The sequence below is a fragment of the Thalassophryne amazonica genome, chromosome 7, assembly GCF_902500255.1.
Source record: "Thalassophryne amazonica chromosome 7, fThaAma1.1, whole genome shotgun sequence".
NCBI classification, from domain to species: domain Eukaryota; kingdom Metazoa; phylum Chordata; class Actinopteri; order Batrachoidiformes; family Batrachoididae; genus Thalassophryne; species Thalassophryne amazonica.
The window spans coordinates 5,331,156-5,356,607 of record NC_047109.1 but is presented as its reverse complement, the minus strand read 5'-3'; the positions used below and the strand labels follow the sequence as shown (position 1 = coordinate 5,356,607).

The 25,452-nt window shown below is 42.9% G+C and overlaps 1 protein-coding gene across 2 annotated transcripts in view; it reads left to right on the top strand.

The window, feature by feature from the left end:
- The window catches only part of cnot10 (CCR4-NOT transcription complex, subunit 10), a 205,329-nt gene that overhangs the window by 136,764 nt on the left and 43,113 nt on the right, over window positions 1-25,452 (top strand). For both annotated transcript variants that reach the window (XM_034173745.1, XM_034173746.1), the window contains exons 11-14: window positions 9,603-9,724; window positions 12,097-12,276; window positions 23,958-24,038; window positions 24,120-24,233. In XM_034173745.1, the coding sequence (XP_034029636.1) occupies window positions 9,603-9,724; window positions 12,097-12,276; window positions 23,958-24,038; window positions 24,120-24,233 (497 nt within the window). The remainder of the gene's footprint in view (window positions 1-9,602; window positions 9,725-12,096; window positions 12,277-23,957; window positions 24,039-24,119; window positions 24,234-25,452) is intronic.

The window sequence follows — 25,452 nt, the reverse complement described above, 5'->3', positions numbered from 1 at the left end:
GGCGACTCTGAAGTTATTTGTTAACTCTTTACAGGCAGTCAGTGTAGGATAGAAGGGCCACATTAGTATATTAGCCCACTCTCCAACAGTAGCTGTTACCTCGAGAGTTTTCTTTTCATCTTGTCGCTCAATCCACTCTTCTGGGATGTCATACCCAGTTTGTCCAACTTCTGGAGCATAGGTTTGTCGCTTATCTCGGGTCTCCACTGGGTTGACCCTGACATCTCTTGCAATTCTCTCGGAGGCTACACGCACATTATACACCCCAACTTCTTTCTTTCGTCCTCTGTAACGTCCAGTTCGTAGTTCTGGGCGTGAGACTTCTCTTTCCCCTACCACAGATAGCGGTTCATCCTCTTCCGAGTCTTGTGGATTGATCTCCTCTTCAGACTCTCTTTCTTGGTCCTCATCCATATCAGATTCATGGGAAGGACGTGGGTCTTGTGGTTGTGGGTCCCCGTTTTGTTCTGACCTTCGGGGTGACCCGGTTGCTTCGGTATTTCCGACAGGTAGAGGAATGAATATAGGATCCTCTTCTCCATTATCCGGTGGAGGAGCCTGGAAAGGCTCTCTCATCCGAGATTGGGAGCTTGTGGGGTGTATGATAGTCTGGAGCCCACTTGTAACTCGTTTTAATGTTGGTCGTGGGGTTTTGATCCTTAATTGCTGCACTCCCACAGCATGAACTGATCTTTTATCACTTGTCGCCGTGGGGATGGATTGCATCACTAGCGGGGGACTAGTTGCCACTCCACCTGCTCCAACTGCACCCTTCTTTGGACCTGTTCTGTTTGGTCCTAGGTTCACCGCTTCAAGTGCCCTTCTCACTCGATCTTGCTCCTGCTCATTGCTAGTGACCACCACAATTTCTCTCATTGATCCCCATACTCCTGGGGTACGCATGTGTAGGTTCACGGCTGCCATGGCAACCTTTTCTGCCTCTTCCCATGTCATATGTCCAGATCGTAATCCATCCACACATATCACCACCCGCCGATGCTGGCGTTCTTTGGTCAAATCAATAGCTGTTCCCAGAGTTTTCAACATTTTCTCCGTGTATTCGATTGAATTTTCTCTCCCTGGGTAGCTTTCAAAGGGCACATGTATGAGTGCATGATGATCCATTCGTGGTGCGCTTGTTATCACCATCGATTTTCCGTCCAGACTTCTCCCCTTTATATTCTTAAGGTCTTCTTGGTATTCTTTGCCTGCCCGCTCCTTGAGCTTTGCTCGGAATTTTCGGTTGGCAATTTTCAGTCTGGGATTTGTGAAGACAATAAGACTATCTCCATCTATATCCCAAGGACTGCCAAAATAATGATATGCCCGTCTTCAATCTTGGGTCACCATTTTTTTGGTTCCTTCGGGCATAGGGTTCAAGTCCTCCATGTAGTCAGATTCAATGTATACATGGTGGGTTTTTGCTTTAGATTTTCTAAAGATCTCCTGCGAACGCCCTTCCTCTTTAATATGGTAACTCAGTCCGGCAACACATTCTTCAGCTTTAAGCTGTCCCAAGCTTCTGGGCCCACATTCCGGCGATTGATGGAATATCTGTCCAGATACTCCCTGAAGGCTTCTTCCTCTTTTATCCTGCTCAACCAGGCGTTCTGTCTGTTTTTTAACTGTTGAGGTTGTTCCTCTCACACTTCCCAAGGGCAAATTTTGCCACACTGGGTCAAAGCTTGTGTGGAGCAGGTCCGTGCTTTTATATTCTTAACCATTTCCCCCAGAATTAGGACCTCCCGGGGATATCAATTCATCTCCACTTCCCTCTAGCTTGTTTTCCTCATCACTTTGTTCGGGTTCGGCCTGGAAATCTATCTTGCCCTCGTCTTCATTGTCGAGGATCTGACTTCCACTCATATCTTCCATTATAGGATATTGTTCCTTAAGCATTCTTCCTAACCCCTTTAGCCGTTCTGCCATGGACTTAAACTCAGCATATACGGACACTGATTTTGCTTTGACATCTACCAGGACCGTCTCTACTCCCAACAACCCAGCTGTCATTTTTACTACGGAGTCATAACTTTTCTCAGGGCTTATTAAGGTGGTGATTTGTCCTCTTTTCCACTCTTCTCCGAGAAGTTTGCACCACCATTCAAGCCACTCTCTGGTCCCCGTCTTGTCCTTTGGGACTGGTGGGCTCCCCAAAACGGCCAGGATCTGCCCCTCCTTATGCTTACCTGGATAATGTATCCCTAATGTGTGTATAGTTCCTGCCATAGCTTCTTTGAAACTTTCTTCTTCAGTTTCCAAACTTTGATCTATGACATATTTTTGAACTGTTTCTGCCCAAGTATCATATCTTCGTCCATACAATACCACTCTGTGTGGCCGAAAATCCACTTCTTTTTCTCCTTCATGTTCGGATTCAGGGTTTGCTACGGGTCCTGGCTCTTCTTCAGCCATATTTTCACTGCCTATTCTTAATACTAACCTTACTGTTTCGTAATGATTGTCCTCTCTTTATTCTCTCGGTTGCTGAGATTGTCGATTCCACCACTGTCGTCTCCTTGACTTCAGCTATGGACCTTGTCGTCTCGAGTCGTCTGCCTCTCAAAGCCTCTCTTGGCGCCTTGAGTCAGGGATGAGTGACAGACTACTTGGCTATTCAGCGCTAATTCCAGAAGTTAATTCCAAATCAGCTGCTCCTTTTCCCGCTTCTCCCCTCAGGAACCTCACGGGTTGATGATCCTATTCTCTCTTGTAGAACACCATTTTGCACGGTATACTCTCATACCTGCTTTCTTGACGATCCGATCCAGCAGGCTCCCTCGCCTGCTTCCCTTCCTCGTCGTTCCGTGATGATCCAGCAGGCTATCCCCGTCTGCTTTTTTCGTCCCAGTCCAGATGATCCAGCAGTGACACGTCTGCTTCTCGTCCTTGATCCCAGCTCCCTGGGATGCTTACTCCTGTTGTCTTTACGTCGTCCTTCTGGTGGTCGCCTCCAAATTTTCACACCTCTGGAGGACAGATATGTTTCAAGCTGTTACTGGACCTATACAGGCCATCAGCCGACACTCTCCACAACACTGTCTCCTTTGGTGATCCACTCAGGGGCTTTCCACCTACCCAATGGCAAAGACTCTCCTTTGGCCAGGATTCTTCCTCGGACCCGACTACACTTCGTCAGGTCCCTGTTCGGGCGCTACATGTCAGATCCCGCTTTTTTTGTTAGATACACGGCACACGCTCACCCTCCGATGAGTGTGTTTGTGTACTAAACCAGCTCTCCGTCTCTGGGGTCCGACCTTCGTGTCTCCACGGGTATTACCCGGCAGGGCTGCACAAAGGCTATTCAAGCTGGTGGCGAGGAGATTCGTCTAGCCGCTCACTGCCTCCATCCGGACGTCCACCCCACTGACGCTGATCTCGCACCCTGGTCGAATAGCCTTCTCTGGAACCAGGATACGAACCGGCCACGCCCGTTAACGGCAACTCTCCTCTTATGGATCAGGGCTCTTGGAATGTTGCTAGATTTTGAATTTAGTGACTCGTACAGCGAGTCCCCAGGATGTGTTATTTTCATTAAAAAACCAGACTAACCTTTTAGAGCCTTTTTTGATGTACACCCAATAAACTTTAACTTTTACACCTTAAGAAGCATCAATAATCCAATGTCCGAGCCTTGACACTTTAACTGCATGCTTGGAAATTTATTGCAGGTTTTGCAAGTGCCGACAACATAATCAAAAAAGGTTATATGATGATAATTTCACAACAGTAATTCAAGTATAATTAGTATAATGATTGGCAGAGATTTTTGTTTTTGATTCAATAATTCTGACTGATCTTACTTTGACTGGGACTGGATTGACTTCTTAACAATTTTTTCTAGGAGTGAGGGAAGGAGGTTTTTGAGGTTAAAGTCCCCAGCTCGATGAACTTGATTTCCTCTTCATCAGCTATTAGTCGTTAGCTGACCACGATCCTTGTGTGATGTTGAAATCCTTCAGGAAGTTAATCCACATAAGAGTTTATTCCTTCTTCAATCAACCAAAAGTTGATCTAATCCATTCTGGTATGCTGTGATGTTCCTTGAGAGAGAAAACGTTGAACATTCCCCACTCAGACTTAAGGCCAGTGATTATTCTCCAATGTTTTGCTACTCCGTGACTGGACGGCCTGAGTGGGAGTTGAAAACTCTCTCAAACGATCTTTATGGCTCCAATCCTCTCACTCCACGATTCCAATTGCTGCTCACAAGATGGTCAAGTCTTGTGATCTCCTCGTAGCAGGGGAGAAGTGGCAACAGCACCTCTCCCTGGAAGAATAACCCCGTTTCCTGGTGTTTCACAGTTTATATATGTGCTTGACTCTTGTTGTCTTCAGATGATCTTGGTTACCATGGGGACGCTGTTGACTCAAAACCTCCTCCCTTCTCCTTCCCTTACTGGAAATCTTCTGCAGCTCCTTACCAGTAACTTATTGCTCAAGTTCCTCTTTTCTGTTAACACTTCAGCTTTTCTGAGAATTATTTTTTTTAAATCATTTCTTTAGAATCACATCAGTCATATTCAATCATTTCATTACAACTCTCTTTTACATAAAAACAATTCATATGATCATATACAAACATTTTCATTCCTTATTATTCATTTCATATTTTAGCAACATCTTAATCATTTAAATTTTCATTGTTACGCAGATGATACCCAGCTTTATCTATCCATGAAGCCAGAGGACACACACCAATTAGCTAAACTGCAGGATTGTCTTACAGACATAAAGACATGGATGACCTCTAATTTCCTGCTTTTAAACTCAGATAAAACTGAAGTTATTGTACTTGGCCCCACAAATCTTAGAAACATGGTGTCTAACCAGATCCTTACTCTGGATGGCATTACCCTGACCTCTAGTAATACTGTGAGAAATCTTGGAGTCATTTTTGATCAGGATATGTCATTCAAAGTGCATATTAAACAAATATGTAGGACTGCTTTTTTGCATTTACGCAATATCTCTAAAATCAGAAAGGTCTTGTCTCAGAGTGATGCTGAAAAACTAATTCATGCATTTATTTCCTCTAGGCTGGACTATTGTAATTCATTATTATCAGGTTGTCCTAAAAGTTCCCTAAAAAGCCTTCAGTTAATTCAAAATGCTGCAGCTAGAGTACTGACGGGGACTAGAAGGAGAGAGCATATCTCACCCATATTGGCCTCTCTTCATTGGCTTCCTGTTAATTCTAGAATAGAATTTAAAATTCTTCTTCTTACTTATAAGGTTTTGAATAATCAGGTCCCATCTTATCTTAGGGACCTCGTAGTACCATATTACCCCAATAGAGCGCTTCGCTCTCAGACTGCAGGCTTACTTGTAGTTCCTAGGGTTTGTAAGAGTAGAATGGGAGGCAGAGCCTTCAGCTTTCAGGCTCCTCTCCTGTGGAACCAGCTCCCAATTCAGATCAGGGAGACAGACACCCTCTCTACTTTTAAGATTAGGCTTAAAACTTTCCTTTTTGCTAAAGCTTATAGTTAGGGCTGGATCAGGTGACCCTGAACCATCCCTTAGTTATGCTGCTATAGACGTAGACTGCTGGGGGGTTCCCATGATGCACTGTTTCTTTTTCTTTTTGCTCTGTATGCACCACTCTGCATTTAATCATTAGTGATCGATCTCTGCTCCCCTCCACAGCATGTCTTTTTCCTGGTTCTCTCCCTCAGCCCCAACCAGTCCCAGCAGAAGACTGCCCCTCCCTGAGCCTGGTTCTGCTGGAGGTTTCTTCCTGTTAAAAGGGAGTTTTTCCTTCCCACTGTAGCCAAGTGCTTGCTCACAGGGGGTCGTTTTGACCGTTGGGGTTTTACATAATTATTGTATGGCCTTGCCTTACAATATAAAGCGCCTTGGGGCAACTGTTTGTTGTGATTTGGCGCTATATAAAAAAAATTGATTGATTGATTGATTGATTTGATCAGTTGTTTATCATCAGCTTTTCTTGCCCTGCTTGCAGCATCATCTTCACTTCCTCTTTCTCTCTGACTCTGCACTCTTTATGAAAAACAACTCATATAATCATTCATTTCACTTATTTGTAACATACTTTTTCTAATCAACTCTTAATTTTAACACATTAATACTTCTTTTAATTATACTTGTCATGTTAGAATCATTTTTAAATATTACTTTTAACACATTAATACTTCATTTGATCATACTTGTCATGTTAGAATCATTCTTAGACATATTCCATCGTCTTCACCACTGAGTTCATTCCGTGGGCCTCCCCATTTGTAATGGAAAAGTCCGGTATGACCTCACTTACTCCGGGAAGGTACCAAACACTGTGCAGTTTAATCCAACAGCATGTATATTAATCCCATGGCACGTATTATATTCCAAGATGAAAACAAGCCGAAAGCAAGCTTAAAGTCATCTTTCCTGACAGTAGTTGCAAGTGTACCGGAGACAAAACTGAAAGTTATCGGTTAGCTGTAGCTTCCGATAAATTTTTGGGTGGTTTATCAGTTTAGCTTTATAAAAGATAAGTTTTCAGTTAGCTGATTATCTGCTATCGAAGCTAACTTTTTGGTTAGCTGTGCCCACTGGTATGTGAGAACTTAATTGGCAAAAAATTTGATTCTGATTCTGATTTGATAATCAAATCAGTCCAGGTTTAGCTCTTGTTCAAACAAGACAGTTATATTGTTTTTTTGTGTTTTTTTTAAGTGTGCAGTCCCACTCAAAAATGTAAAAAAAAAAAAAAAAACCTAAACTGTCAACATGACAGAAAAACTCTGCCTGTCTTACTGGATTAAAGGTACAATGTTTCATTTTTGAAGAGAGCAAATGCTATGTCCATCAAATAGTAATATGTTTTTAAACTTTTCAATGTTATTTATTTTCTTAACTTAGACAGAAAAATGCAAAAAAACTTTGATATTACAACATAAGTGTCTTTGTTTTTTTTTTTTTTGTTTTTTTTTTGTCTTTTCATGCTTTCACTGCATCTAAAACCACTCAAAATGACTCAACACGCGCCATCTCGGGTAATAATTGCCAACAGCACCGCTATACTAAAAATTTCTGGGGAGAACCCTGTACTGTGTACGTCTGAAAGAATTATTTCCACATTCGTCTAGCTTTGTTGCACAGCCTAGCACCTCTGTAAGAGGCACATGTCTTATGCGTGTCCTGTCTGACCTGATCCATTGTTTGTTGTTGTTGTTGTTGAGGTTTTTTTGGGGGGGGGGGTTGATTTTTCATGTTTTGATTTTCCATGTAATGTGGAGTTGCGTCAAGAAGGGCATCCGGCGTAAAACCTGTGGCAATTCAACATACAGATCCACCCTGGATTTGCTGTGGCGACCCCAAGTGCAAACAAGGGAGCAGCCGAGGGGATTTACTATTTCCATTTTAAAATGGAGCATGGGTACTTCCATGAAGCAATCCTCAGAACGCATACATGCTCCAAAATAATTCTGTTTTGTAGCTGTCCCACATTTGGTCACAATTCTGCCTGTTGCCTCTCTCATTTGAGCACTCGGCCACAACACACCTGCGAGGCATATTTCTGTATTGAACATCTTTTTGGCTTTTTTTTTTTTTTTTTTATCAATATCAGAGATCTGGTGTCTGTGTTTTCAAGATGAGCAAAGCAAAGACTTCTGGAGTGAAGTCACATGCATATCACAGATTCAGCAGGAAGTGGGAATGCCAAATTCTTGCAGGAAATGTTAAATCTTATAACATCACGAAATTGTCCATTTATTGCATTTTTAGTTTATTTGGAATTAATTTATAATTTTGTTATGCAAAGCATAACAAATCATGTCAGTTGCGCTTTAGAAGAATATTATGATTTGTTCTTGTGTTCATTCTATGGCAGTCTGCCATGTCAAACAATAGCCATAGATATGTAGATAAAGAGCTGAGGCGTAGGCAGTGTCATACGTGACCTGGGTGGGACAGACATGCCCCTATCCCTGAACTCAAGTTACAGAACAAAGCTAAAGCCCCTTTCACACCGGGGGTGCTCCCGGTTGCTCCCAGTTGCGCCTTGCGTCATTATGATGAAGCTGCGTGGAAGCAACTCAGTGCTGAGACAATGCAGCTCTGCGCCACAACAGCGCGAGGGGCGCAAAGGAGGAAGCAAGTCGGGCGCTGAAAAATTAAACCTGTTTAATTTTTTTGGCGTCCTGTGCTCGACGCAGAAAGGAATTGGTTCCAGCGCAAGTCGGGGCAAAGAGGCGTGACTCGGAAGCCACACCCTCGAAAGACCACGCTACCCGACACCAATTTATGATTTCTGCTGTGTTCCATTTGTGGAAATAGTAAACCATTTCATTTATTTTAATGTATTTGTAATAAAATGGTCAGAAAAAAATTTGCCTTTAGCGTTGCATTTTGTGATTCTAACGCTTTGTGACGTTTTCAAGACACATGAACAATCAAATACAATTCTACAATACAGAATGTGAAACATTAAAATAAAATCATCAAAACATATATAAAATATTAACACTATTTGGAAATGGCACAGGTTTGACAGTTTGAGCACAATCATACAGTACTTCCAGTGTCTAACATTGTTGACAGATGTTAACCCTCTGGGGCAGACGCCATCATATACAATGGCTAAGACCAAGCTGTACTAAATTATAAATAACTTTTTGATGATATGAGATAGAAACTTTTTTTTTTTTTTTTTTTGGCTGAAAAGTTAACTTCCCAGACTTTCGAGCCAGCTATCGGCCATCTTTGTACTCCTCATAGAAGTTGTGTGATGACGTGCGCAATGTGAGTGTCCAGTCGGAATTGGTTCACCGTCACATAGTTTTCCAAAATCCAATCGTAGAGCAGATTTACCACACGTGAAAAGTCAAAGATCATTTTCAGGAGTGATATGTTACTAGTTGGCCCGTTTGAGTAGCCCCCTGGGTGCTCCAATGAGTACATACTATTAGTACATACTCAGTGCGCCATGCGCCATTACGCACAGCGATCAGTGAAAGCAGGAACACACGGAAAGCCTCTGATGACAGTCTCACGTGCTCAAACAAAGAGTGTGTAACTATCAGGATTGCTCCACTAGTTTGCATGTGAATGTTACTGGATACCTCTGTTGCTTTCTCTGCGTAAAGCACTGTTTACCATATCAATGGACAACAAAACGCATAGACCATTTTGTATATATTGTTCAAAATGTGCATTTGTGTTTATTTTTTGAACCTTTTTGTTGTACAGGTTTTCACACAAGACCTCAAATTACCTTTATAAAGTGTCAAAAAAGTTGTTTTAGTTTGCTGTGTGTTTTGAATAAATGTGTGTGGAAAATTATTTTTCGCTTTATTTTTTCCTTGCCTATTTTTGATTGTAAACCTTTATTACACTGATAAAACACAACAAAAACATATATATTCTGAAAGCACAGGTTGTCCTGAAAAAAAGAGACATAAAATTTGATTGTGGGATGCAGGGAGAGCTGTTAACAGCAATAATAAAACATTTATGCCAGGCGAGTGAACTGTCCAAAAAATGCCCTCGGACCCCAGAGAGTTAAAATGACACTTCACTGTTGAAGCCTGCCATTCTGACGGTGTGAAGCAAGTCTTTTATGTGTTTTTTTTTTTTCCCTTTTCTTTCTTTTCCAGAGTTCAGAACAGGAGAGCAAAGGATTACCTTGTAAAAAAGGTATCGTACAGTGTATTGTCGGGCAGGGCTACCATCGTAAGATTGTATTGGCATCACAGTCAACACAAAACACAGTCTACAGGTAAGTGTTCATATCATGTGGACTCATGGTTCACTGACCCACATAGGTTCCACTCATGTTACACTCATCACACCTTGTTGGTTGATATTAGGGTCTCGATGCAAGCTGGCATCTCCCAGCACAGCCTTTTGTGTCTGATTTAACAGGTGCATGTCCAGGCTGCGGGTCCGAGTCTGAACACGGTGTGAAAAAAATATACAGCCAAGCTTTTAAACAGGGAAATGACTCGGGTCCTTCTTTCCTTAAATCGGCGAGTGTCAGAGCTGAACTTTAATTTGTACCTCTGTTATTGTGCACGTCCAGACTGCTCAGGGTTTTTAATGGAAATATATTGTGATTGGATGGGACATTTTATCTGATATGAGCGAAAATCCATTGTATAAAATCTGTTATATGCAGTGTTTATTACATGGAAAACAATACAAAAACATTGGGACTTTTTTGGTCCCGTGACTGCGAATATCCGATTTATATGATGACGGATGAGGTGAGTTTTACTGTACATGGGACTGAATAATAAATTTACCTCTCAAAACTTTGAGGGTGATGTCGGCTTCCATCCCACATGGCTGACTTTATTTTCCCAAATGTTTCTTCTGTTTAGATCTGAAGGGAATCTGTACATCTTGAAGCCCTTGCTGTGACTATTTGTGCATCCAAATGCACAACAACCCGTCATTTTCAGCGAATAAATAACTAAAATACCTGGATTTACGTGGCGATAGATTAACAGCGAACGCTATTTTGGAACAAAGATGGCACCACGAGTCACCCGATAACTCAGATTTGTCTCGAGACAATCCTGTCTCTGAGGTCTACAGAAAATTCCTTTGATTTATGCTTGGTTTGTGCTCTGACATGCACTGTCAACTGTGGGACCTTATATGTAGACAGGTGTGTGTCTTTACAAATCATGTCCAATCAACTGAATTTACCCCAGGTGGACTCCAGTTAAGCTGTAGAAACATCTCAAGGATGTTCAGTGGAAACAAGATACACTTGAGTTCAGCTTTGAGCTTCATGGCAAAGGCTGTAAATACTTGTGTACACGTGATTTCTTTGTTTGTTTGTTTGTTTTTTGTTGTTTTTTATAATGAATTTCCAAAAATCTAAAAAAACAAACTTTTGTAAAATTGTCATTATGGTGTATTGTGTGTAGAAATTTTTTTTTGGGGGGGGGGGGGAATTAATTTCATCCATACTGTATGCACTAACAAGCTGCGTCGCTGTGTAACGCAGTGCCCCTTTGTATCAGGTCACTGATAAAGTGTTCGTCTTTACAGAAGCGTATCTCTTGTAGACTGCTAAGAGTAGTAGTTGTGTTAAATTCTTGACTGTACCGATCCCGGTTTGATTTATTCCAGATTATTAGACTTTTAAGTGAATGTGGAAAAAGCTTTGGAAGCTGCATGTTATGTGTCGGACGCGGTCAGAGCACCGACCCAGCGTTTGACAGGACCCAGCACGAAATAAGCAGAGCACGGTTCAAAAGATAACAGAATTTAATAATCATAATAAGTGCAGTGATAAACAACCAAAAATGTCCGCGGTCTGGTGAGGTGAAAACACGGCACGCTCTCAGCAGCGCAAATGGTCCGGAGCCACAGCAGTTCGGACCCAGGGACCCCGCCGACACCCCCCCAGGTGGCCGCGACAAACCGAGTCTGTGAAGAAAGAAAACATGAGGTGAGTCCAACACTCTCCACCCAGAGAGACACAGCTCAAAAGGGTGCACACAATCAGCAAACACTTCCTGGCTTAAATATATATCAGCTTCTCACCCTGCAGGCACGGAACAACTCAGTTCAAATCTCCACTGCAGCAGAAGCTGATTAGACAATTAGCATAACGTGACAGCTCACTAACACAAGGTGTGAGGGACACCAAATCCACTGTCATTACTTCATAAAAGTCACCAAAAACCAAATTACCTCAGGAAGTGTGCTGAAGAGCGTGAGACCTCACCCAATCCTCCTTCACAGACTGTGGCGTCAAACCTGGAGTGGTCTCTGCGTCCGTAATGGTGAGATTGTTCTCCTGACGTCGATCTCACCCGTCTGCTCACAAGGTCGAGTCTCTGGCAATCACACACTGTGCATTCAAGGTTTAAATGCAGCAATCTCTGATCAAGACAGAATACACCACAGCTGTGAGTCCTGATGACCTGCATGTGAAAACAAGCCTCAGGTGTTCAGGGTGAGGTCCTAATGCTCAGCCACTCAGTCCTGAATGCATACCACCTGGTGGGAAAAACAGAAACCAAGCCAGCCAAACACCCCAGCACACAACACTGCAGTTGGTGTTTGAGACCTGAGTGTCTGAAGGTGAATGATGACTGTGCTGTTTGCTGTGTGTGACGTGTGTTTGCACAGTGAGGGTCAGTCAGCAGCTATCCCAGTAGCCAGTATGGAGTTTGCAGCCATTTGCTTAAGGAACGCTTTGCTGCTTCTGCCTGAACACCAGCAGCAGGAGACCAAGACAGAGAATGGATCCAAGAGCTCCAGTCACTCTGGAAGCACAGAGAGTGGCAGTGAGAACAGCGACGCCTGCAGGTAACACGCACACACTCACTCACTCACTCACTCTCAAGGTGCTGTGACTGAGTGAAGTTTGATTACGCCTTTCTTTAATTTTCAGAATCTGTCAACTCAAAAACAAAATGAATGTGTGCTTTTTGTTTTCACTTCCATGTTTCATGAATTGAAGTCAAACATTTGCTATCTTTCGATGCATACAAAAGGCTTTTAGGTTTAATTTTGCTCAGAAATGTCCTAAAATGTGCGTTCGTGAGGACACACATTTTTAGGACATTTCTGAGGACGTAGCTTGGACTTACTTGATAAGAGGAAATGATGCAGACTGAGGAAATACATCACTGCTTTGGGGAAAGAATCACTGTCCAAATGGGGAAAACATCTCGGCGGTCGTAAAGCCACCTCATGAAGTATGAGTGTGTTCCACTGGCTGTTCTCTTTCTCTGTTCTCTCTCCACTTAGTCCACATGCAGCATCTTAAGGTGGGCTCTTTGCTGGCGGAGGAGGGCTTTGGCAGCTGTGATGTTTTCAGTGTTCCAGACAGTTTTTAAAAAGTCAGGGTGGAAGCAATGAAAGATACAGACAAATATTAATTAATTATGATGTTAATATCTTACTGCCTTATTGGCCTTATTTTTTTTTTTACCCAAAAAATAGAAAAATAAAATGCACTGGGCTGCAAATGGGTACCACGGTGGATTAGTGGTTAGCCTGACCAGCCTGATTTCCTGACCAGCTTGTTCAGTCTCTTTCTCTCCTGGCCCTGGGCAGCACAGAGCGGGAGAGAAAGAGACTGAACAAGCTGGTCAGGAAGTCCAGCTCTGTCCTGGGTTGGACTCTCTGGAGGAGGTAGCTGAGAGGAGGGTGTTAACCAAGCTCAAATCCATCATGGACAACTCCTCTCACCCTCTGCACCGGACTGTAGTGGAGCTGACCAGCTCGTTCAGTGACAGACTGAGGCACCCTCAGTGCAAGAAGGAACGATACCGCAGGTCGTTCTCCCTGCTGCTGTCAGGCTGTACAGTAACACTGTGAAATAACCACATGCAATAATATGGCCACAAATCACGTGCAATGTTAATATGTCCACAAATCATGTGCAATAACAACTCGTTTACAAATCCCCGCACTAATGTCACCTTATCACATCTAAACTCCACTTCACATATCGTAAAGAAGATGCTCCTATCTCCTATCTCCTTTTCAATCCCAGTCATGTTTATACACTCAACAAAAATATAAACGCAACACTTTTGGTTTTGCTCCCATTTTGTATGAGATGAACTCAAAGATCTAAAACTTTTTCCACATTCACAATATCAAATATTGTTCACAAACCAGTCTAAATCTGTGATAGTGAGCACTTCTCCTTTGCTGAGATAATCCATCCCACCTCACAGGTGTGCCATATCAAGATGCTGATTAGACACCATGAGTAGTGCACAGGTGTGCCTTAGACTGTCCACAATAAAAGGCCACTCTGAAAGGTGCAGTTTTATCACACAGCACAATGCCACAGATGTCGCAAGATTTGAGGGAGCATGCAATTAGCATGCTGACAGCAGGAATGTCAACCAGAGCTGTTGCTCGTGTATTGAATGTTCATTTCTCTACCATAAGCCCTCTCCAAAGGCGTTTCAGAGAATTTGGCAGTACATCCAACTAGCCTCACAACCGCAGACCACGTGTAACCACACCAGCCCAGGACCTCCACATCCAGCATGTTCACCTCCAAGATCGTCTGAGACCAGCCACTCGGACAGCTGCTGAAACAATCGGTTTGCATAACCAAAGAATTTCTGCACAAACTGTCAGAAACCGTCTCAGGAAAGCTTATCTGCATGCTCGTCGTCCTCATCGGGGTCTCGACCTGACTCCAGTTCGTCGCCGTAACCAACTTGAGTGGGCAAATGCTCACATTCGCTGGTGTTTGGCACGTTGGAGAGGTGTTCTGTTCACGGATGAATCCCGGTTCACACTGTTCAGGGCAGATGTGGCATCGTGTGGGTGAGTGGTTTTCTGATGTCAGTGTTGTGGATCGAGTGGCCCATGGTGGCGGTAGGGTTATGGTATGGGCAGGCGTCTGTTATGGACGAAGAACACAGGTGCATTTTATTGATGGCATTTTGAATGCACAGAGATACCATGACGAGATCCTGAGGCCCATTGTTGTGCCATACATCCAAGACCATCACAGTTCTTGGAAGCTGAAAATGTCCCAGTTCTTGCATGGCCGGCATACTCACCGGACATGTCACCCATTGAGCATGTTTGGGATGCTCTGGACCGGCGTATACGACAGCGTGTACCAGTTCCTGCCAATATCCAGCAACTTCGCACAGCCATTGAAGAGGAGTGGACCAACATTCCACAGGCCACAATTGACAACCCGATCAACTCTATGCGAAGGAGATGTGTTGCACTACATGAGGCAAATGGTGGTCACACCAGATACTGACTGGTATCCCCCCCAATAAAACAAAACTGCACCTTTCAGCGTTGTCTTTTATTGTGGGCAGTCTAAGGCACACCTGTGCACTAATCATGGTGTCTAATCAGCATCTTGATATGGCACACCTGTGAGGTGGGATGGATTATCTCAGCAAAGGAGAAGTGCTCACTATCACAGATATAGACTAGTTTGTGAACAATATTTGAGGGAAATGGTGATATTGTGTATGTGGAAAAAGTTTTAGATCTTTCAGTTCATCTCATACAAAATGGGAGCAAAACCAAAAGTGCTGCATTTATGTTTTTGTTGAGTGTATATATGCATATGTGTATGGGTGTATATGTATGTGTATGTATATGTGTATATGCATATACGAGTGTATGTGTGTGTATATATATATATATACTCAACAAAAATAGAAACGCAACACTTTTGGTTTTGCTCCCATTTTGTATGAGATGAACTCAAAGATCTAAATCTTTTTCCACATACACAATATCACCATTTCTCTCAAATATTGTTCACAAACCAGTCTAAATCTGTGATAGTGAGCACTTCTCCTTTGCTGAGAAAATCCATCCCACCTCACAGGTGTGCCATACCAAGATGCTGATTAGACACCATGATTAGTGCACAGGTGTGCCTTAGACTGCCCACAATAAAAGGCCACTCTGAAAGGTGCAGTTTTATCACACAGCACAATGCCACAGATGTCGCAAGATTTGAGGGAGCGTGCAGTTGGCATGCTGACAGCAGGAATGTCAACCAGAGATGTTGCTCGTGTATTGAATGTTCATGTCTCTACCATAAGCCGTCTCCAAAGTCGTTTCAGAGAATTTGGCAGTACATCCAACCAGCCTCACAACCGCAGACCACGTGTAACCACACCAGCCCAGGACCTCCACATCCAGCATTTTCACCTCCAAGATCGTCTGAGACCAGCCACTCGGACAGCTGCTGAAACAATCGGTTTGCATAACCAAAGAATTTCTGCACAAACTGTCAGAAACCGTCTCAGGGAAGCTCATCTGCATGCTTGTCGTCCTCATCGGGGTCTTGACCTGACACCAGTTTGTCGTCGTAACCGACTTGAGTGGGCAGATGCTCACATTCGCTGGCGTTTGGCACGTTGGAGAGGTGTTCTCTTCACGGATGATGCGAAGGAGATGTGTTGCACTGCATGAGGCAAATGGTGGTCACACCAGATACTGACTGGTATCCCCCCCCAATAAAACAAAACTGCACCTTTCAGAGTGGCCTTTTATTGTGGGCAGTCTAAGGCACACCTGTGCACTAATCATGGTGTCTAATCAGCATCTTGGTATGGCACACCTGTGAGGTGGGATGGATTATCTCAGCAAAGGAGAAGTGCTCACTATCACAGATTTCAACTGGTTTGTGAACAATATTTGAGGGAAATGGTGATATTGTTTATGTAGAAAAAGTTTTAGATTTTTGAGTTCATCTCATACAAAATGGGAACAAAACCAAAAGTGTTGCGTTTATATTTTTGTTGAGTATATATATATATATATATATATATATATATATATATATATACACACACACACGCATGTATGTGTGTGCGTGTGTATATCGTGTGTGTGTGTGTGTGTGTGTATATATATATATATATTTCTATTTCTACCTCATTTCTTATGTCTTGTACTGTTACAAGTATTATTATTGCTTATCCTTGCACACGCTGTTGCATTTTCTTCTACTTGCACCCAACCTTGTGTGTTTTTTAAGAGCTGAAGTAACATGTGAATCTCTCCTCTGTGAGATCAATAAAGTTTATCTTATCTTAGCACCATTGCCTCACAGTAAAAACATCATGGGATTGATTCCCACCTGTGACTTTTCTGTGTTGAGTTTGCATGTTCTCCCCATGTATACATGAGTTCCTTCGGGGTGCTCTGGCTTCCTTCCACATCCAAAGACGTACAGGCTAGGTCGATTGTAAACATTAAATTGTCTGTAAGTGTGCGTGAAAGTGTGAATGTGTTTGTTTGTCTATATGTGGCCCTGCGACAGTTTGCCGTCCTGTCCAGGGTGTCCACCTCACTACTGATCACTGTTGCGATAGGCTCCAGCAACCCCGTGACCCTTAATTGGAGTAAGTGGTTGAAGATGAGTGAGTCTCTTCATGAGGACTTTCCATTTCTGACCATCACACATGCACTGAACAGGTGTGACACGTCAATGCTGATGGTGCAGCATGATTACTGCACAGGTATGATTTGGACTGGTCACAGTGACAGCTCACTTTAAAGGAAAAGAAAATTTAACAATTTATGATTGGGTTGGTAGATTATAAAGTTGTAGGCATGTGTGGGAAAATAAATATTTGATCCACTGTCGATTTTGTAAGTTTTCCCACTTAAAAGAATGGAGAGGTCTGTAATTTTTTATCGTAGGTAAACTTCAACTGCGAGAGACAGAATCTTTAAAAAAAAAAAAAAAAAAAAACTGAAAATCACATTGTGTGTGTGTGGTGTATATATATATTCTATTTCTACCTCATTTTCTTATTTTATTGTATTGTTACAAGTATTATTATTATTGCTTATCCTTGCACACTCCATTTGACGCACATTTTCCTCTACTCGCACCCATCTTGTGTGTTTTTTAAGAGCTGACGTAACTTGAATTTCTCCACTGTGAGATCAAAGTCTTATCTCTTAAATAATTGATTTGTATTTGACGTATTTGATCACCTACCAACCAGCAAGAATTCTGTCTCTCACAGACCTGTTAATTTTTCTTTAAGAAGCCCTCTTATTCTGCACTCTTTACCTGTATTAATTGCACCTGTTTGAACTTGTTACCTGTATAAAAGACACCTGTTCACACACTCAGTCAATCACACTCCAGCCTGTCCACCATAGCCAAGACCAAAGAGGCCACTGTGTTTAAGGACACCAGGGACAAAACTGTAGAACTGCACAAGGCTGGGATGGACTACAGGACAACAGGCAAGCAACTTGGTAGAAGACAACAACTGTTATGATTATTTATTAGAAAGTGGAAGAAACAAGATGACTGTCAATCTCCCTCAGTCTGGGGCTCCATGCAAGATTGGGGTCAGGATGATTCTAAGAAAGCACAGAACTACACAGGAGGCCCTGGTGATGACCTGGAGAGAGCTGGGACCAAAGTCACAAAGATTACATTAGTAACACACGACACCGTCATGGTTTAAAATCCTGCAGGGCAGCAAGGTCCCCCTGTCCAAACCAGCACGTCCCGGTCCGTTTGAAGTTCGCCAGTGACCATCTGGATGATCCAGAGGGGTCATGGGAGAAGGTCATGTGGTCAGATGAGACCAAAATATAGCTTTTTGGTATCAACTCCACTCGCCGTGTTTGGAGGATGAGAATAACCCCAAAAACACCATTTCCACCCCATGAAGCATGGGGGTATCATTTTTGGGGGTATTGTTCTGCAAAGAGGACAGGACGACTGCAACGTATTCAAGGGAGGATGGATGGGGTCATGTAGAGTGAGATCTTGGCAAACAACCTCCTTCCCTCAGTAAGAGCATTGAAGATGCGTCATGCCTGGGTTTTCCAGCATGACAATGACCCCAAAACACACAGCCAGGGCTATTAAGGAGGGGCTCCGTTAGGAGCATTTCAGGGTCCTGGAGTGGCCTGGCCAGTCTCCAGACCTGAACTCAATAGAAAATCTTTGGAGGGAACTGAAACTTGAAACCTGAAAGAGCTGGAGAATATCTGTATAGAGGAGTGGACCAAAATCCCTACTGCAAGTGTGCAAACTTGGTCAAGAACTACAGCAAACATCAGCTGTAGAAGGCGGAAGAACTACAGATATTTGGAACAGTTTCTGTTCTAAATATTAAGGTCTATTTTTCTATTGGATCAAATACTTATTTCATTTAATAAAATGCAAATTAATTATTTAAAAATCATACAATGTAATTTTCAGATTTTTTTTTATTCTGTCTGTCATAGTTGAAGTGTACCTACGATAAAAAATATTACAGACCTCTCCATTCTTTGGAGGTGGGAAAACCTGCAAAATTGACACATACTTATTTTCCTCACTTTGGTACAACCCTGGCTCGATAAGGGAGTAACAAAAGAGAGGAGACAACACATGGAATAGGTTTAACAATATTTACTTAAACAAGATAACATGTATGTGTGAGTCAGTATATGTGCAAGTGTAAATTAATCAAATAAACAGAAGAACTTAAAAGTCCATAGCTGGCCTCAGCAGGGCTCCGATGGTCCCTGTGTGCGTGGTGGAGACAGGAGGAGTGCTGCCACATGCACAGCTGCACTCAGGTTTTAATGAGGCCACAATCAGACATAGGTGGAGACACAGCCAAACAAGAAGGGAGGAGGTGAAGCAGGAGCACCTGGGCGGAGAGCAGAGGCAGGAGCGGCCACAAAGACAACCAAGCCCTCCCCAACATCCAAACCGAACAACACGGGCAGGGTCGTGACAACTGTATGTTAAGGGTATGAGCGTTTTTGTATGGCTAGTCTAAAGCCACCAGCAGGCAGCCATGCCATCTGCTATAACAGCAGTGTGTGACGCCACATGGGCAACAACTCAGCAACTCACAACTCCGCCAGTGGCGCTCTTCAGTATAGAAGGGGCAAAGCACGTAGGTGACAGTCAACATCCCAGATCTTGGATCGGTATCGGGTTACTATACCAACATAATTTGTGGATCGGAATTTCCCGATCCAATCTGCGGGATTTTCTGATGCTGGAGAGAAACCACATCTGTGAAACCTCTCTTGTGCTGCCTGCTGCCTGCTCTGTTTACTGCTGAACGGCAGGAGAGGAGGAGGTTTCTGTGCTGAAGGCGAGCTGTTTCATCCACACACCGCAGCCGAGACGAGTTTTAAGCAACCTGTCATGGCAAATTTCCACTTGGCTTGTGGGTTCAAATGGTCTGTGTCACTGACCACGGATTTTCCAAAAAATGAACTGAATTGTTACTGAAAAATCAGCCGATTCAACATCCCGAGGCTGTGAAATGCTTTAACAGCAGCTCAGAGCACAGCTGAGGAGGACAGCCGAACCGATTCACTTTCCTCTAAATGGGGAAAAGTACCAAAATTCTTCAGTGTTTACCCAGAGTTACTCACATGAGTGCTGCTGAATATACATTTAGAAATTTAGTTTATTTTACAGTTAAAAGGCTTTATGTTTGCTCAGCAAGAAAATATAGAGAGAGAGAGAGTCCATGCTACGTCACAGCAGTTCTGCAAGCGATCCAGGTTTTTTTTTTCTCCCCTGATTGGTTAAACTTGTGTCATTTGCGACATTTATGAAATAGTCGATGGTGGATGAATTCTGCTTAAATGCTGACTTTTGGAGGCGGATATTTTAGTTGTAAAAGCTGATTTTTATAGATACGCATCAGTCATTAGTTTATAGCACAGTCTATCTTCCCAGCTGTATTTTATCAGTGGGTTTTCTTTTCCTTTAAAACGTGCAGGCAAAAACTGACTTTTATGAGGGATCTGCAGGATGCTCCCACACAGTGCCACGTGCATAAATCCAATCTGTCTACTGTGACCTCCAGCTGCCTCTCACAAATGGATTCATTTTCTATACCTACTTATTCCAATCAAGGGTCATGGATGACCCTGTAACGATTTCTCCCAGCCGGTTTGTCACAGGGCTACACATTAGAGAGAAATACTTATTCTCACCTACTGTCAAATTAGAGTCGCCAGCTCACTTAACCTGTATGCCTGTGGAAGTGGGAGGAAGCCAGAGCACCCAAAGAGAACCCATGCAAACAAGGGAAGAACTACACGCAGGAAGGACCAGATGCTAGGCAACAGTGCTAACCACTACAAAAGTGTGCGGTTATTGATTGTGGCCTGTGAATGTCTGTGAGGTTCCTGGATATTACCAGGAACTGGAACATACATCATAAATATGGATTCAAAGTGTGCCAAACACAGCAGGCAGGTTTCTGTTACAGATATGTGCCAAATTTTTGTGATATTTTCAGACAGTCGCCTCAACACAGTTTTATCAACAGGGTTTTCTCCTCTCTCAGTAAGTGTCATTCCACTCATCATGGTGACAGATGCCGGACTGACAGACTGCACACTGCACTCTGCGTTTGGAATTGACATTGCAGCTGGAACAGGCCCACTGTCGGCATGAGGACTGCTGGATGACCCCTGCTTGTTTCATAACCGCCTGTGTGGACTTCTCATCAAATACATATTCTTTTGTTTGTTTTGATTTCCTGTTTTGTGTTTTTTCACCTTTTTAAATCTCTGTAAAACCTTATAACTGTTAGAATGGCCTAAGCAGTGGGTCACCCCGCTGAGGTGGGTCACCCCTGAGTCTGGTCTGCTTAAGGTTTCTTCCTCAGTATCATCAGAGGGAGTTTTTCCTTACCACTGCTTGCTCTAGGGGGTTGGTAACATTAGATCTTGCTTGTGTGAAGTGTCTTGAGGCAGCATTGTTGTGATTTGGCGCAATATAAATTAAATAAATTGAACTGAAACAAATGTGGATGTCCTGTTAAATATGTCATGATGTAGTTAGATGTCATAAATACCCTGCACTTTTGCCATGTGACTCTGACTGGCTTTGTCAAATGGCCTGAAGTACAGCATAAAACAAGGACAAAACATTTTGTGATATTTGATGGCTTTCTTTTTTAACATGCACGTGTTTCAATGAAGAGTATATTCAAATTGCTACTTCAAATTGTACATTTTGGAGGTTAATGGAAAATGGCGTACAGAGCAGGAGACATGTCTGGTGAGTGTGCAGGCTGTTCAAGAACTGGGATGTGTTCAGCTTCCAAGAATCCTTTCAATGTGGATCCATGCATGAAAATTCACTGAGGTATATCTTCTATTATACATTCCAATTCAAAGGTAGAACTCTACCAGTGTATACTAAAGTATATATAAACATCTAAAAAAGAAACGTAGAGCCACTCCTGAGTATCTCCTGTGTCTCTGTGGCTTATGTCTGCCCGTACCATTTCTTTTAGTTCTCCCGTTAGGGAGCACCACAGCAGCTTAACCGTTTCCATCTCATCCTGTCCTTTCCCTCTCTGTCCCACCATCATGAACACCCTCTGCACAAACATATGTGCTGCGTAAAAACGCACAGTGCAGCGCAGTCTGTGTGTGACGCACATGCTAAGTAAAGACTCACGGTACAGTACGATGTGTGTATGACATACATGCTCCATATACACTCAACAAAAATATAAACGCAACACTTTTGGTTTTGCTCCCATTTTGTATGAGATGAACTCAAAGATCTAAAACTTTTTCCACATACACAATATCACCATTTCCCTCAAATATTGTTCACAAACCAGTCTAAATCTGTGATAGTGAGCACTTCTCCTTTGCTGAGATAATCCATCCCACCTCACAGGTGTGCCATATCAAGATGCTGATTAGACACCATGATTAGTGCACAGGTGTGCCTTAGACTGCCCACAATAAAAGGCCACTCTGAAAGGTGCAGTTTTGTTTTATTGGGGGGGGATACCAGTCAGTATCTGGTGTGACCACCATTTGCCTCATGCAGTGCAACACATCTCCTTCGCATAGAGTTGATCAGGTTGTCAATTGTGGACTGTGGAATGTTGGTCCACTCCTCTTCAATGGCTGTGTGAAGTTGCTGGATATTGGCAGGAACTGGTACACGCTGTCGTATACGCCGGTCCAGAGCATCCCAAACATGCTCAATGGGTGACATGTCCGGTGAGTATGCCGGCCACGCAAGAACTGGGACATTTTCAGCTTCCAAGATTTGTGTACAGATCCTTGCAACATGGGGCCGTGCATTATCCTGCTGCAACATGAGGTGATGTTCTTGGATGTATGGCACCACAATGGGCCTCAGGATCTCGTCACGGTATCTCTGTGCATTCAAAATGCCATCAATAAAATGCACCTGTGTTCTTCGTCCATAACAGACGCCTGCCCATACCATAACCCTACCGCCACCATGGGCCACTCGATCCACAACATTGACATCAGAAAACCGCTCACCCACACGATGCCACACACGCTGTCTGCCATCTGCCCTGGACAGTGTGAACCGGGATTCATCCGTGAAGAGAACACCTCTCCAACGTGCCAAACGCCAACGAATGTGAGCATTTGCCCACTCAAGTCAGTTACAACGACGAACTGGAGTCAGTTCGAGACCCCGATGAGGACAACAAGCATGCAGATGAGCTTCCCTGAGACGGTTTCTGACAGTTTGTGCAGAAATTCTTTGGTTATGCAAACCGATTGTTTCAGCAGCTGTCCGAGTAGCTGGTCTCAGACGATCTTGGAGGTGAAAATGCTGGATGTGGAGGTCCTGGGCTGGTGTGGTTACACGTGGTCTGTGGTTGTGAGGCTGGTTGGATGTACTGCCAAATTCTCTGAAACGCCTTTGGAGACGGCTTATGATAGAGAAATGAACATTCAATACACGAGCAACAGCTCTGGTTGACATTCCTGCTGTCAGCATGCCAATTGCACACTCCCTCAAATCTTGCGACATCTGTGGCATTGTGCTGTGTGATAAAACTGCACCTTTCAGATTGGCCTTTTATTGTGGACAGTCTAAGGCACACCTGTGCACTAATCATGGTGTCTAATCAGCATCTTGATATGGCACACCTGTGAGATGGGATGGATTATCTCAGCAAAGGAGAAGTGCTCACTATCACAGATTTAGACTGGTTTGTGAACAATGTTTGAGGGAAATGGTGATATTGTGTATGTGGAAAAAGTTTTAGATCTTTGAGTTCATCTCATACAAAATGGGAGCAAAACCAAAAGTGTTGCGTTTATATTTTTGTTGAGTGTAGTTATTTCTTCTCTCATTTTTGTGGTGGACTGGTGGCTGTGTCACATAAACAGCCCCTTCATCAGTAAAGGGGAACTGATGGTCTTGTGGCCAAGTGTTGTGCTTCAGAGGATCCTCTGTCCAAAACCCAGCCAGACCCAAAAATCACTAAGGGCCTTTGGGCAAGGTCCTTAATCCCACAGTTGGTCCCGGTGTGTAGTGAAATTGGTGTGTGAATGGGTGAATGTGAGGCATCAGTGTAAAGCCCTTTGAGCTTCTATTGCAGATGGAAAAGTGCTATATAAATGCAGTCCATTTACCATTTTTTTTTTTACCTTTGGAATAAATAAGGGTTTTAAATCTTTTTGGCAAAAAGGAATGGAATTGTGCACGAGCAGGTGTAAAGCTATTGTTCTCTTGCTTTCAGTGGGAAAGGCCAGGAAGCAGACAAGTTCCTGTCTGCAGCTCCATCGTCTCCTCTCAGAAAACAAGAGGTAGAGAACCTCAGGTACTCCAGACCGCTATGCTCAGCTGTTTTCACAGTGCAGAGCCAGTAGTCCAGAACTAATCGTGTCTGTTTGTTGACAAGGTGCTCCATCCTGGCTTGCAGTGCCTACGTGGCCTTGGCTCTAGGAGACAATCTGATGGCTCTGAACCACACTGAAAAACTGCTTCATCAGTCTAAAGTTTCTGGATCCCTCAAGTGAGTGTGCATGATATCTTGTCGAATGTTTCACTGCACCTCTGTAAATTACATATCATCAAATCCCAATTTTAAAAATTAAACCTTCCTTTTGTACGTTATTCAGAATTTAACCTCTAATTCTGCAGCATAAACAGCATGATGTAAATTAAAATGAAAAGTTATAGTCCAGCTAGACAGGACAGTATCTCTGAATATCTCTGCAGGCACTGCAGTTTAATCAGTGATTGACACATATTATACAAATAATGAGTGTTTATGAGTGGAATGGTAAGAATATTTCATTCGGTGAAAGATGGAGTGTTTTTTTCAAGGTGGAGCCAAGTTGAATGAAACATTCCATCTTTCACCGAATGAAATATTCTTTCCACTGAACAAATGAAAAAAACTTTTGTTATTTGTTATATCCTTATCATTTGAGAATTTATTAATTTATAAGCAAGCGACAGGAACTTACCTTTTGGTGTGCATCACTGGTCCTTTGAGGTCAACAGGTTCCAAACAGTCCAACACAAATTTTAAATAGCAGTGCAGTCAGATAGTTCAAAAACAATTCTGATGATGTGGTTCATAGCTGGTGCCGTGCTTCGTGTACAGACTGCCGTCTGCTTTTCTCAGTCCAGGGAAAATTCATAACAGAAATGTGTCCAGCTCTTTATCCGACAGCAGTTCTATTTCACCTAGAGACATTCCAGTGAATACTGCAAATGCCTCCAGATGGCTTATCGCGTACTGAATTTGTGTGTTACAAGAATGAACAGTGTCAGTAGACCTTTCATCCAACTTCCGTATATTTGACTGGAAATATGCAGTTGTTGTGGAAACCTTTTTCCCGCAATAAGTAAACAAATACAGTAAAACCATAGAAATCAATGAGTAAAACTTGCCTAAACCGTCATCATATAAACCAGATATTCACACTCACGGGGCACAAAACAAAGCCCCAATGCTTTTTTATGGTTTTCCATGTAATCAACACCGTATATGCTGGATTTTGTGCAATGGATTTTCACCCACATCAGACAAAACGTCCTGTCCAACTGCAATGCATTTTCATTAAAAATCCCTCGCACATATGAACAGAGTAGTCTGGATCAACATGCCCAGTAACAGAGGTATGAAGTCAAAGTTAAGCACTGACACTCCCCAATTTGGGGAAAGTGGGTACCATATTTTCTGTGATTGAAAGACCAGCCGTTAATTTTTTTCCAAACCATGT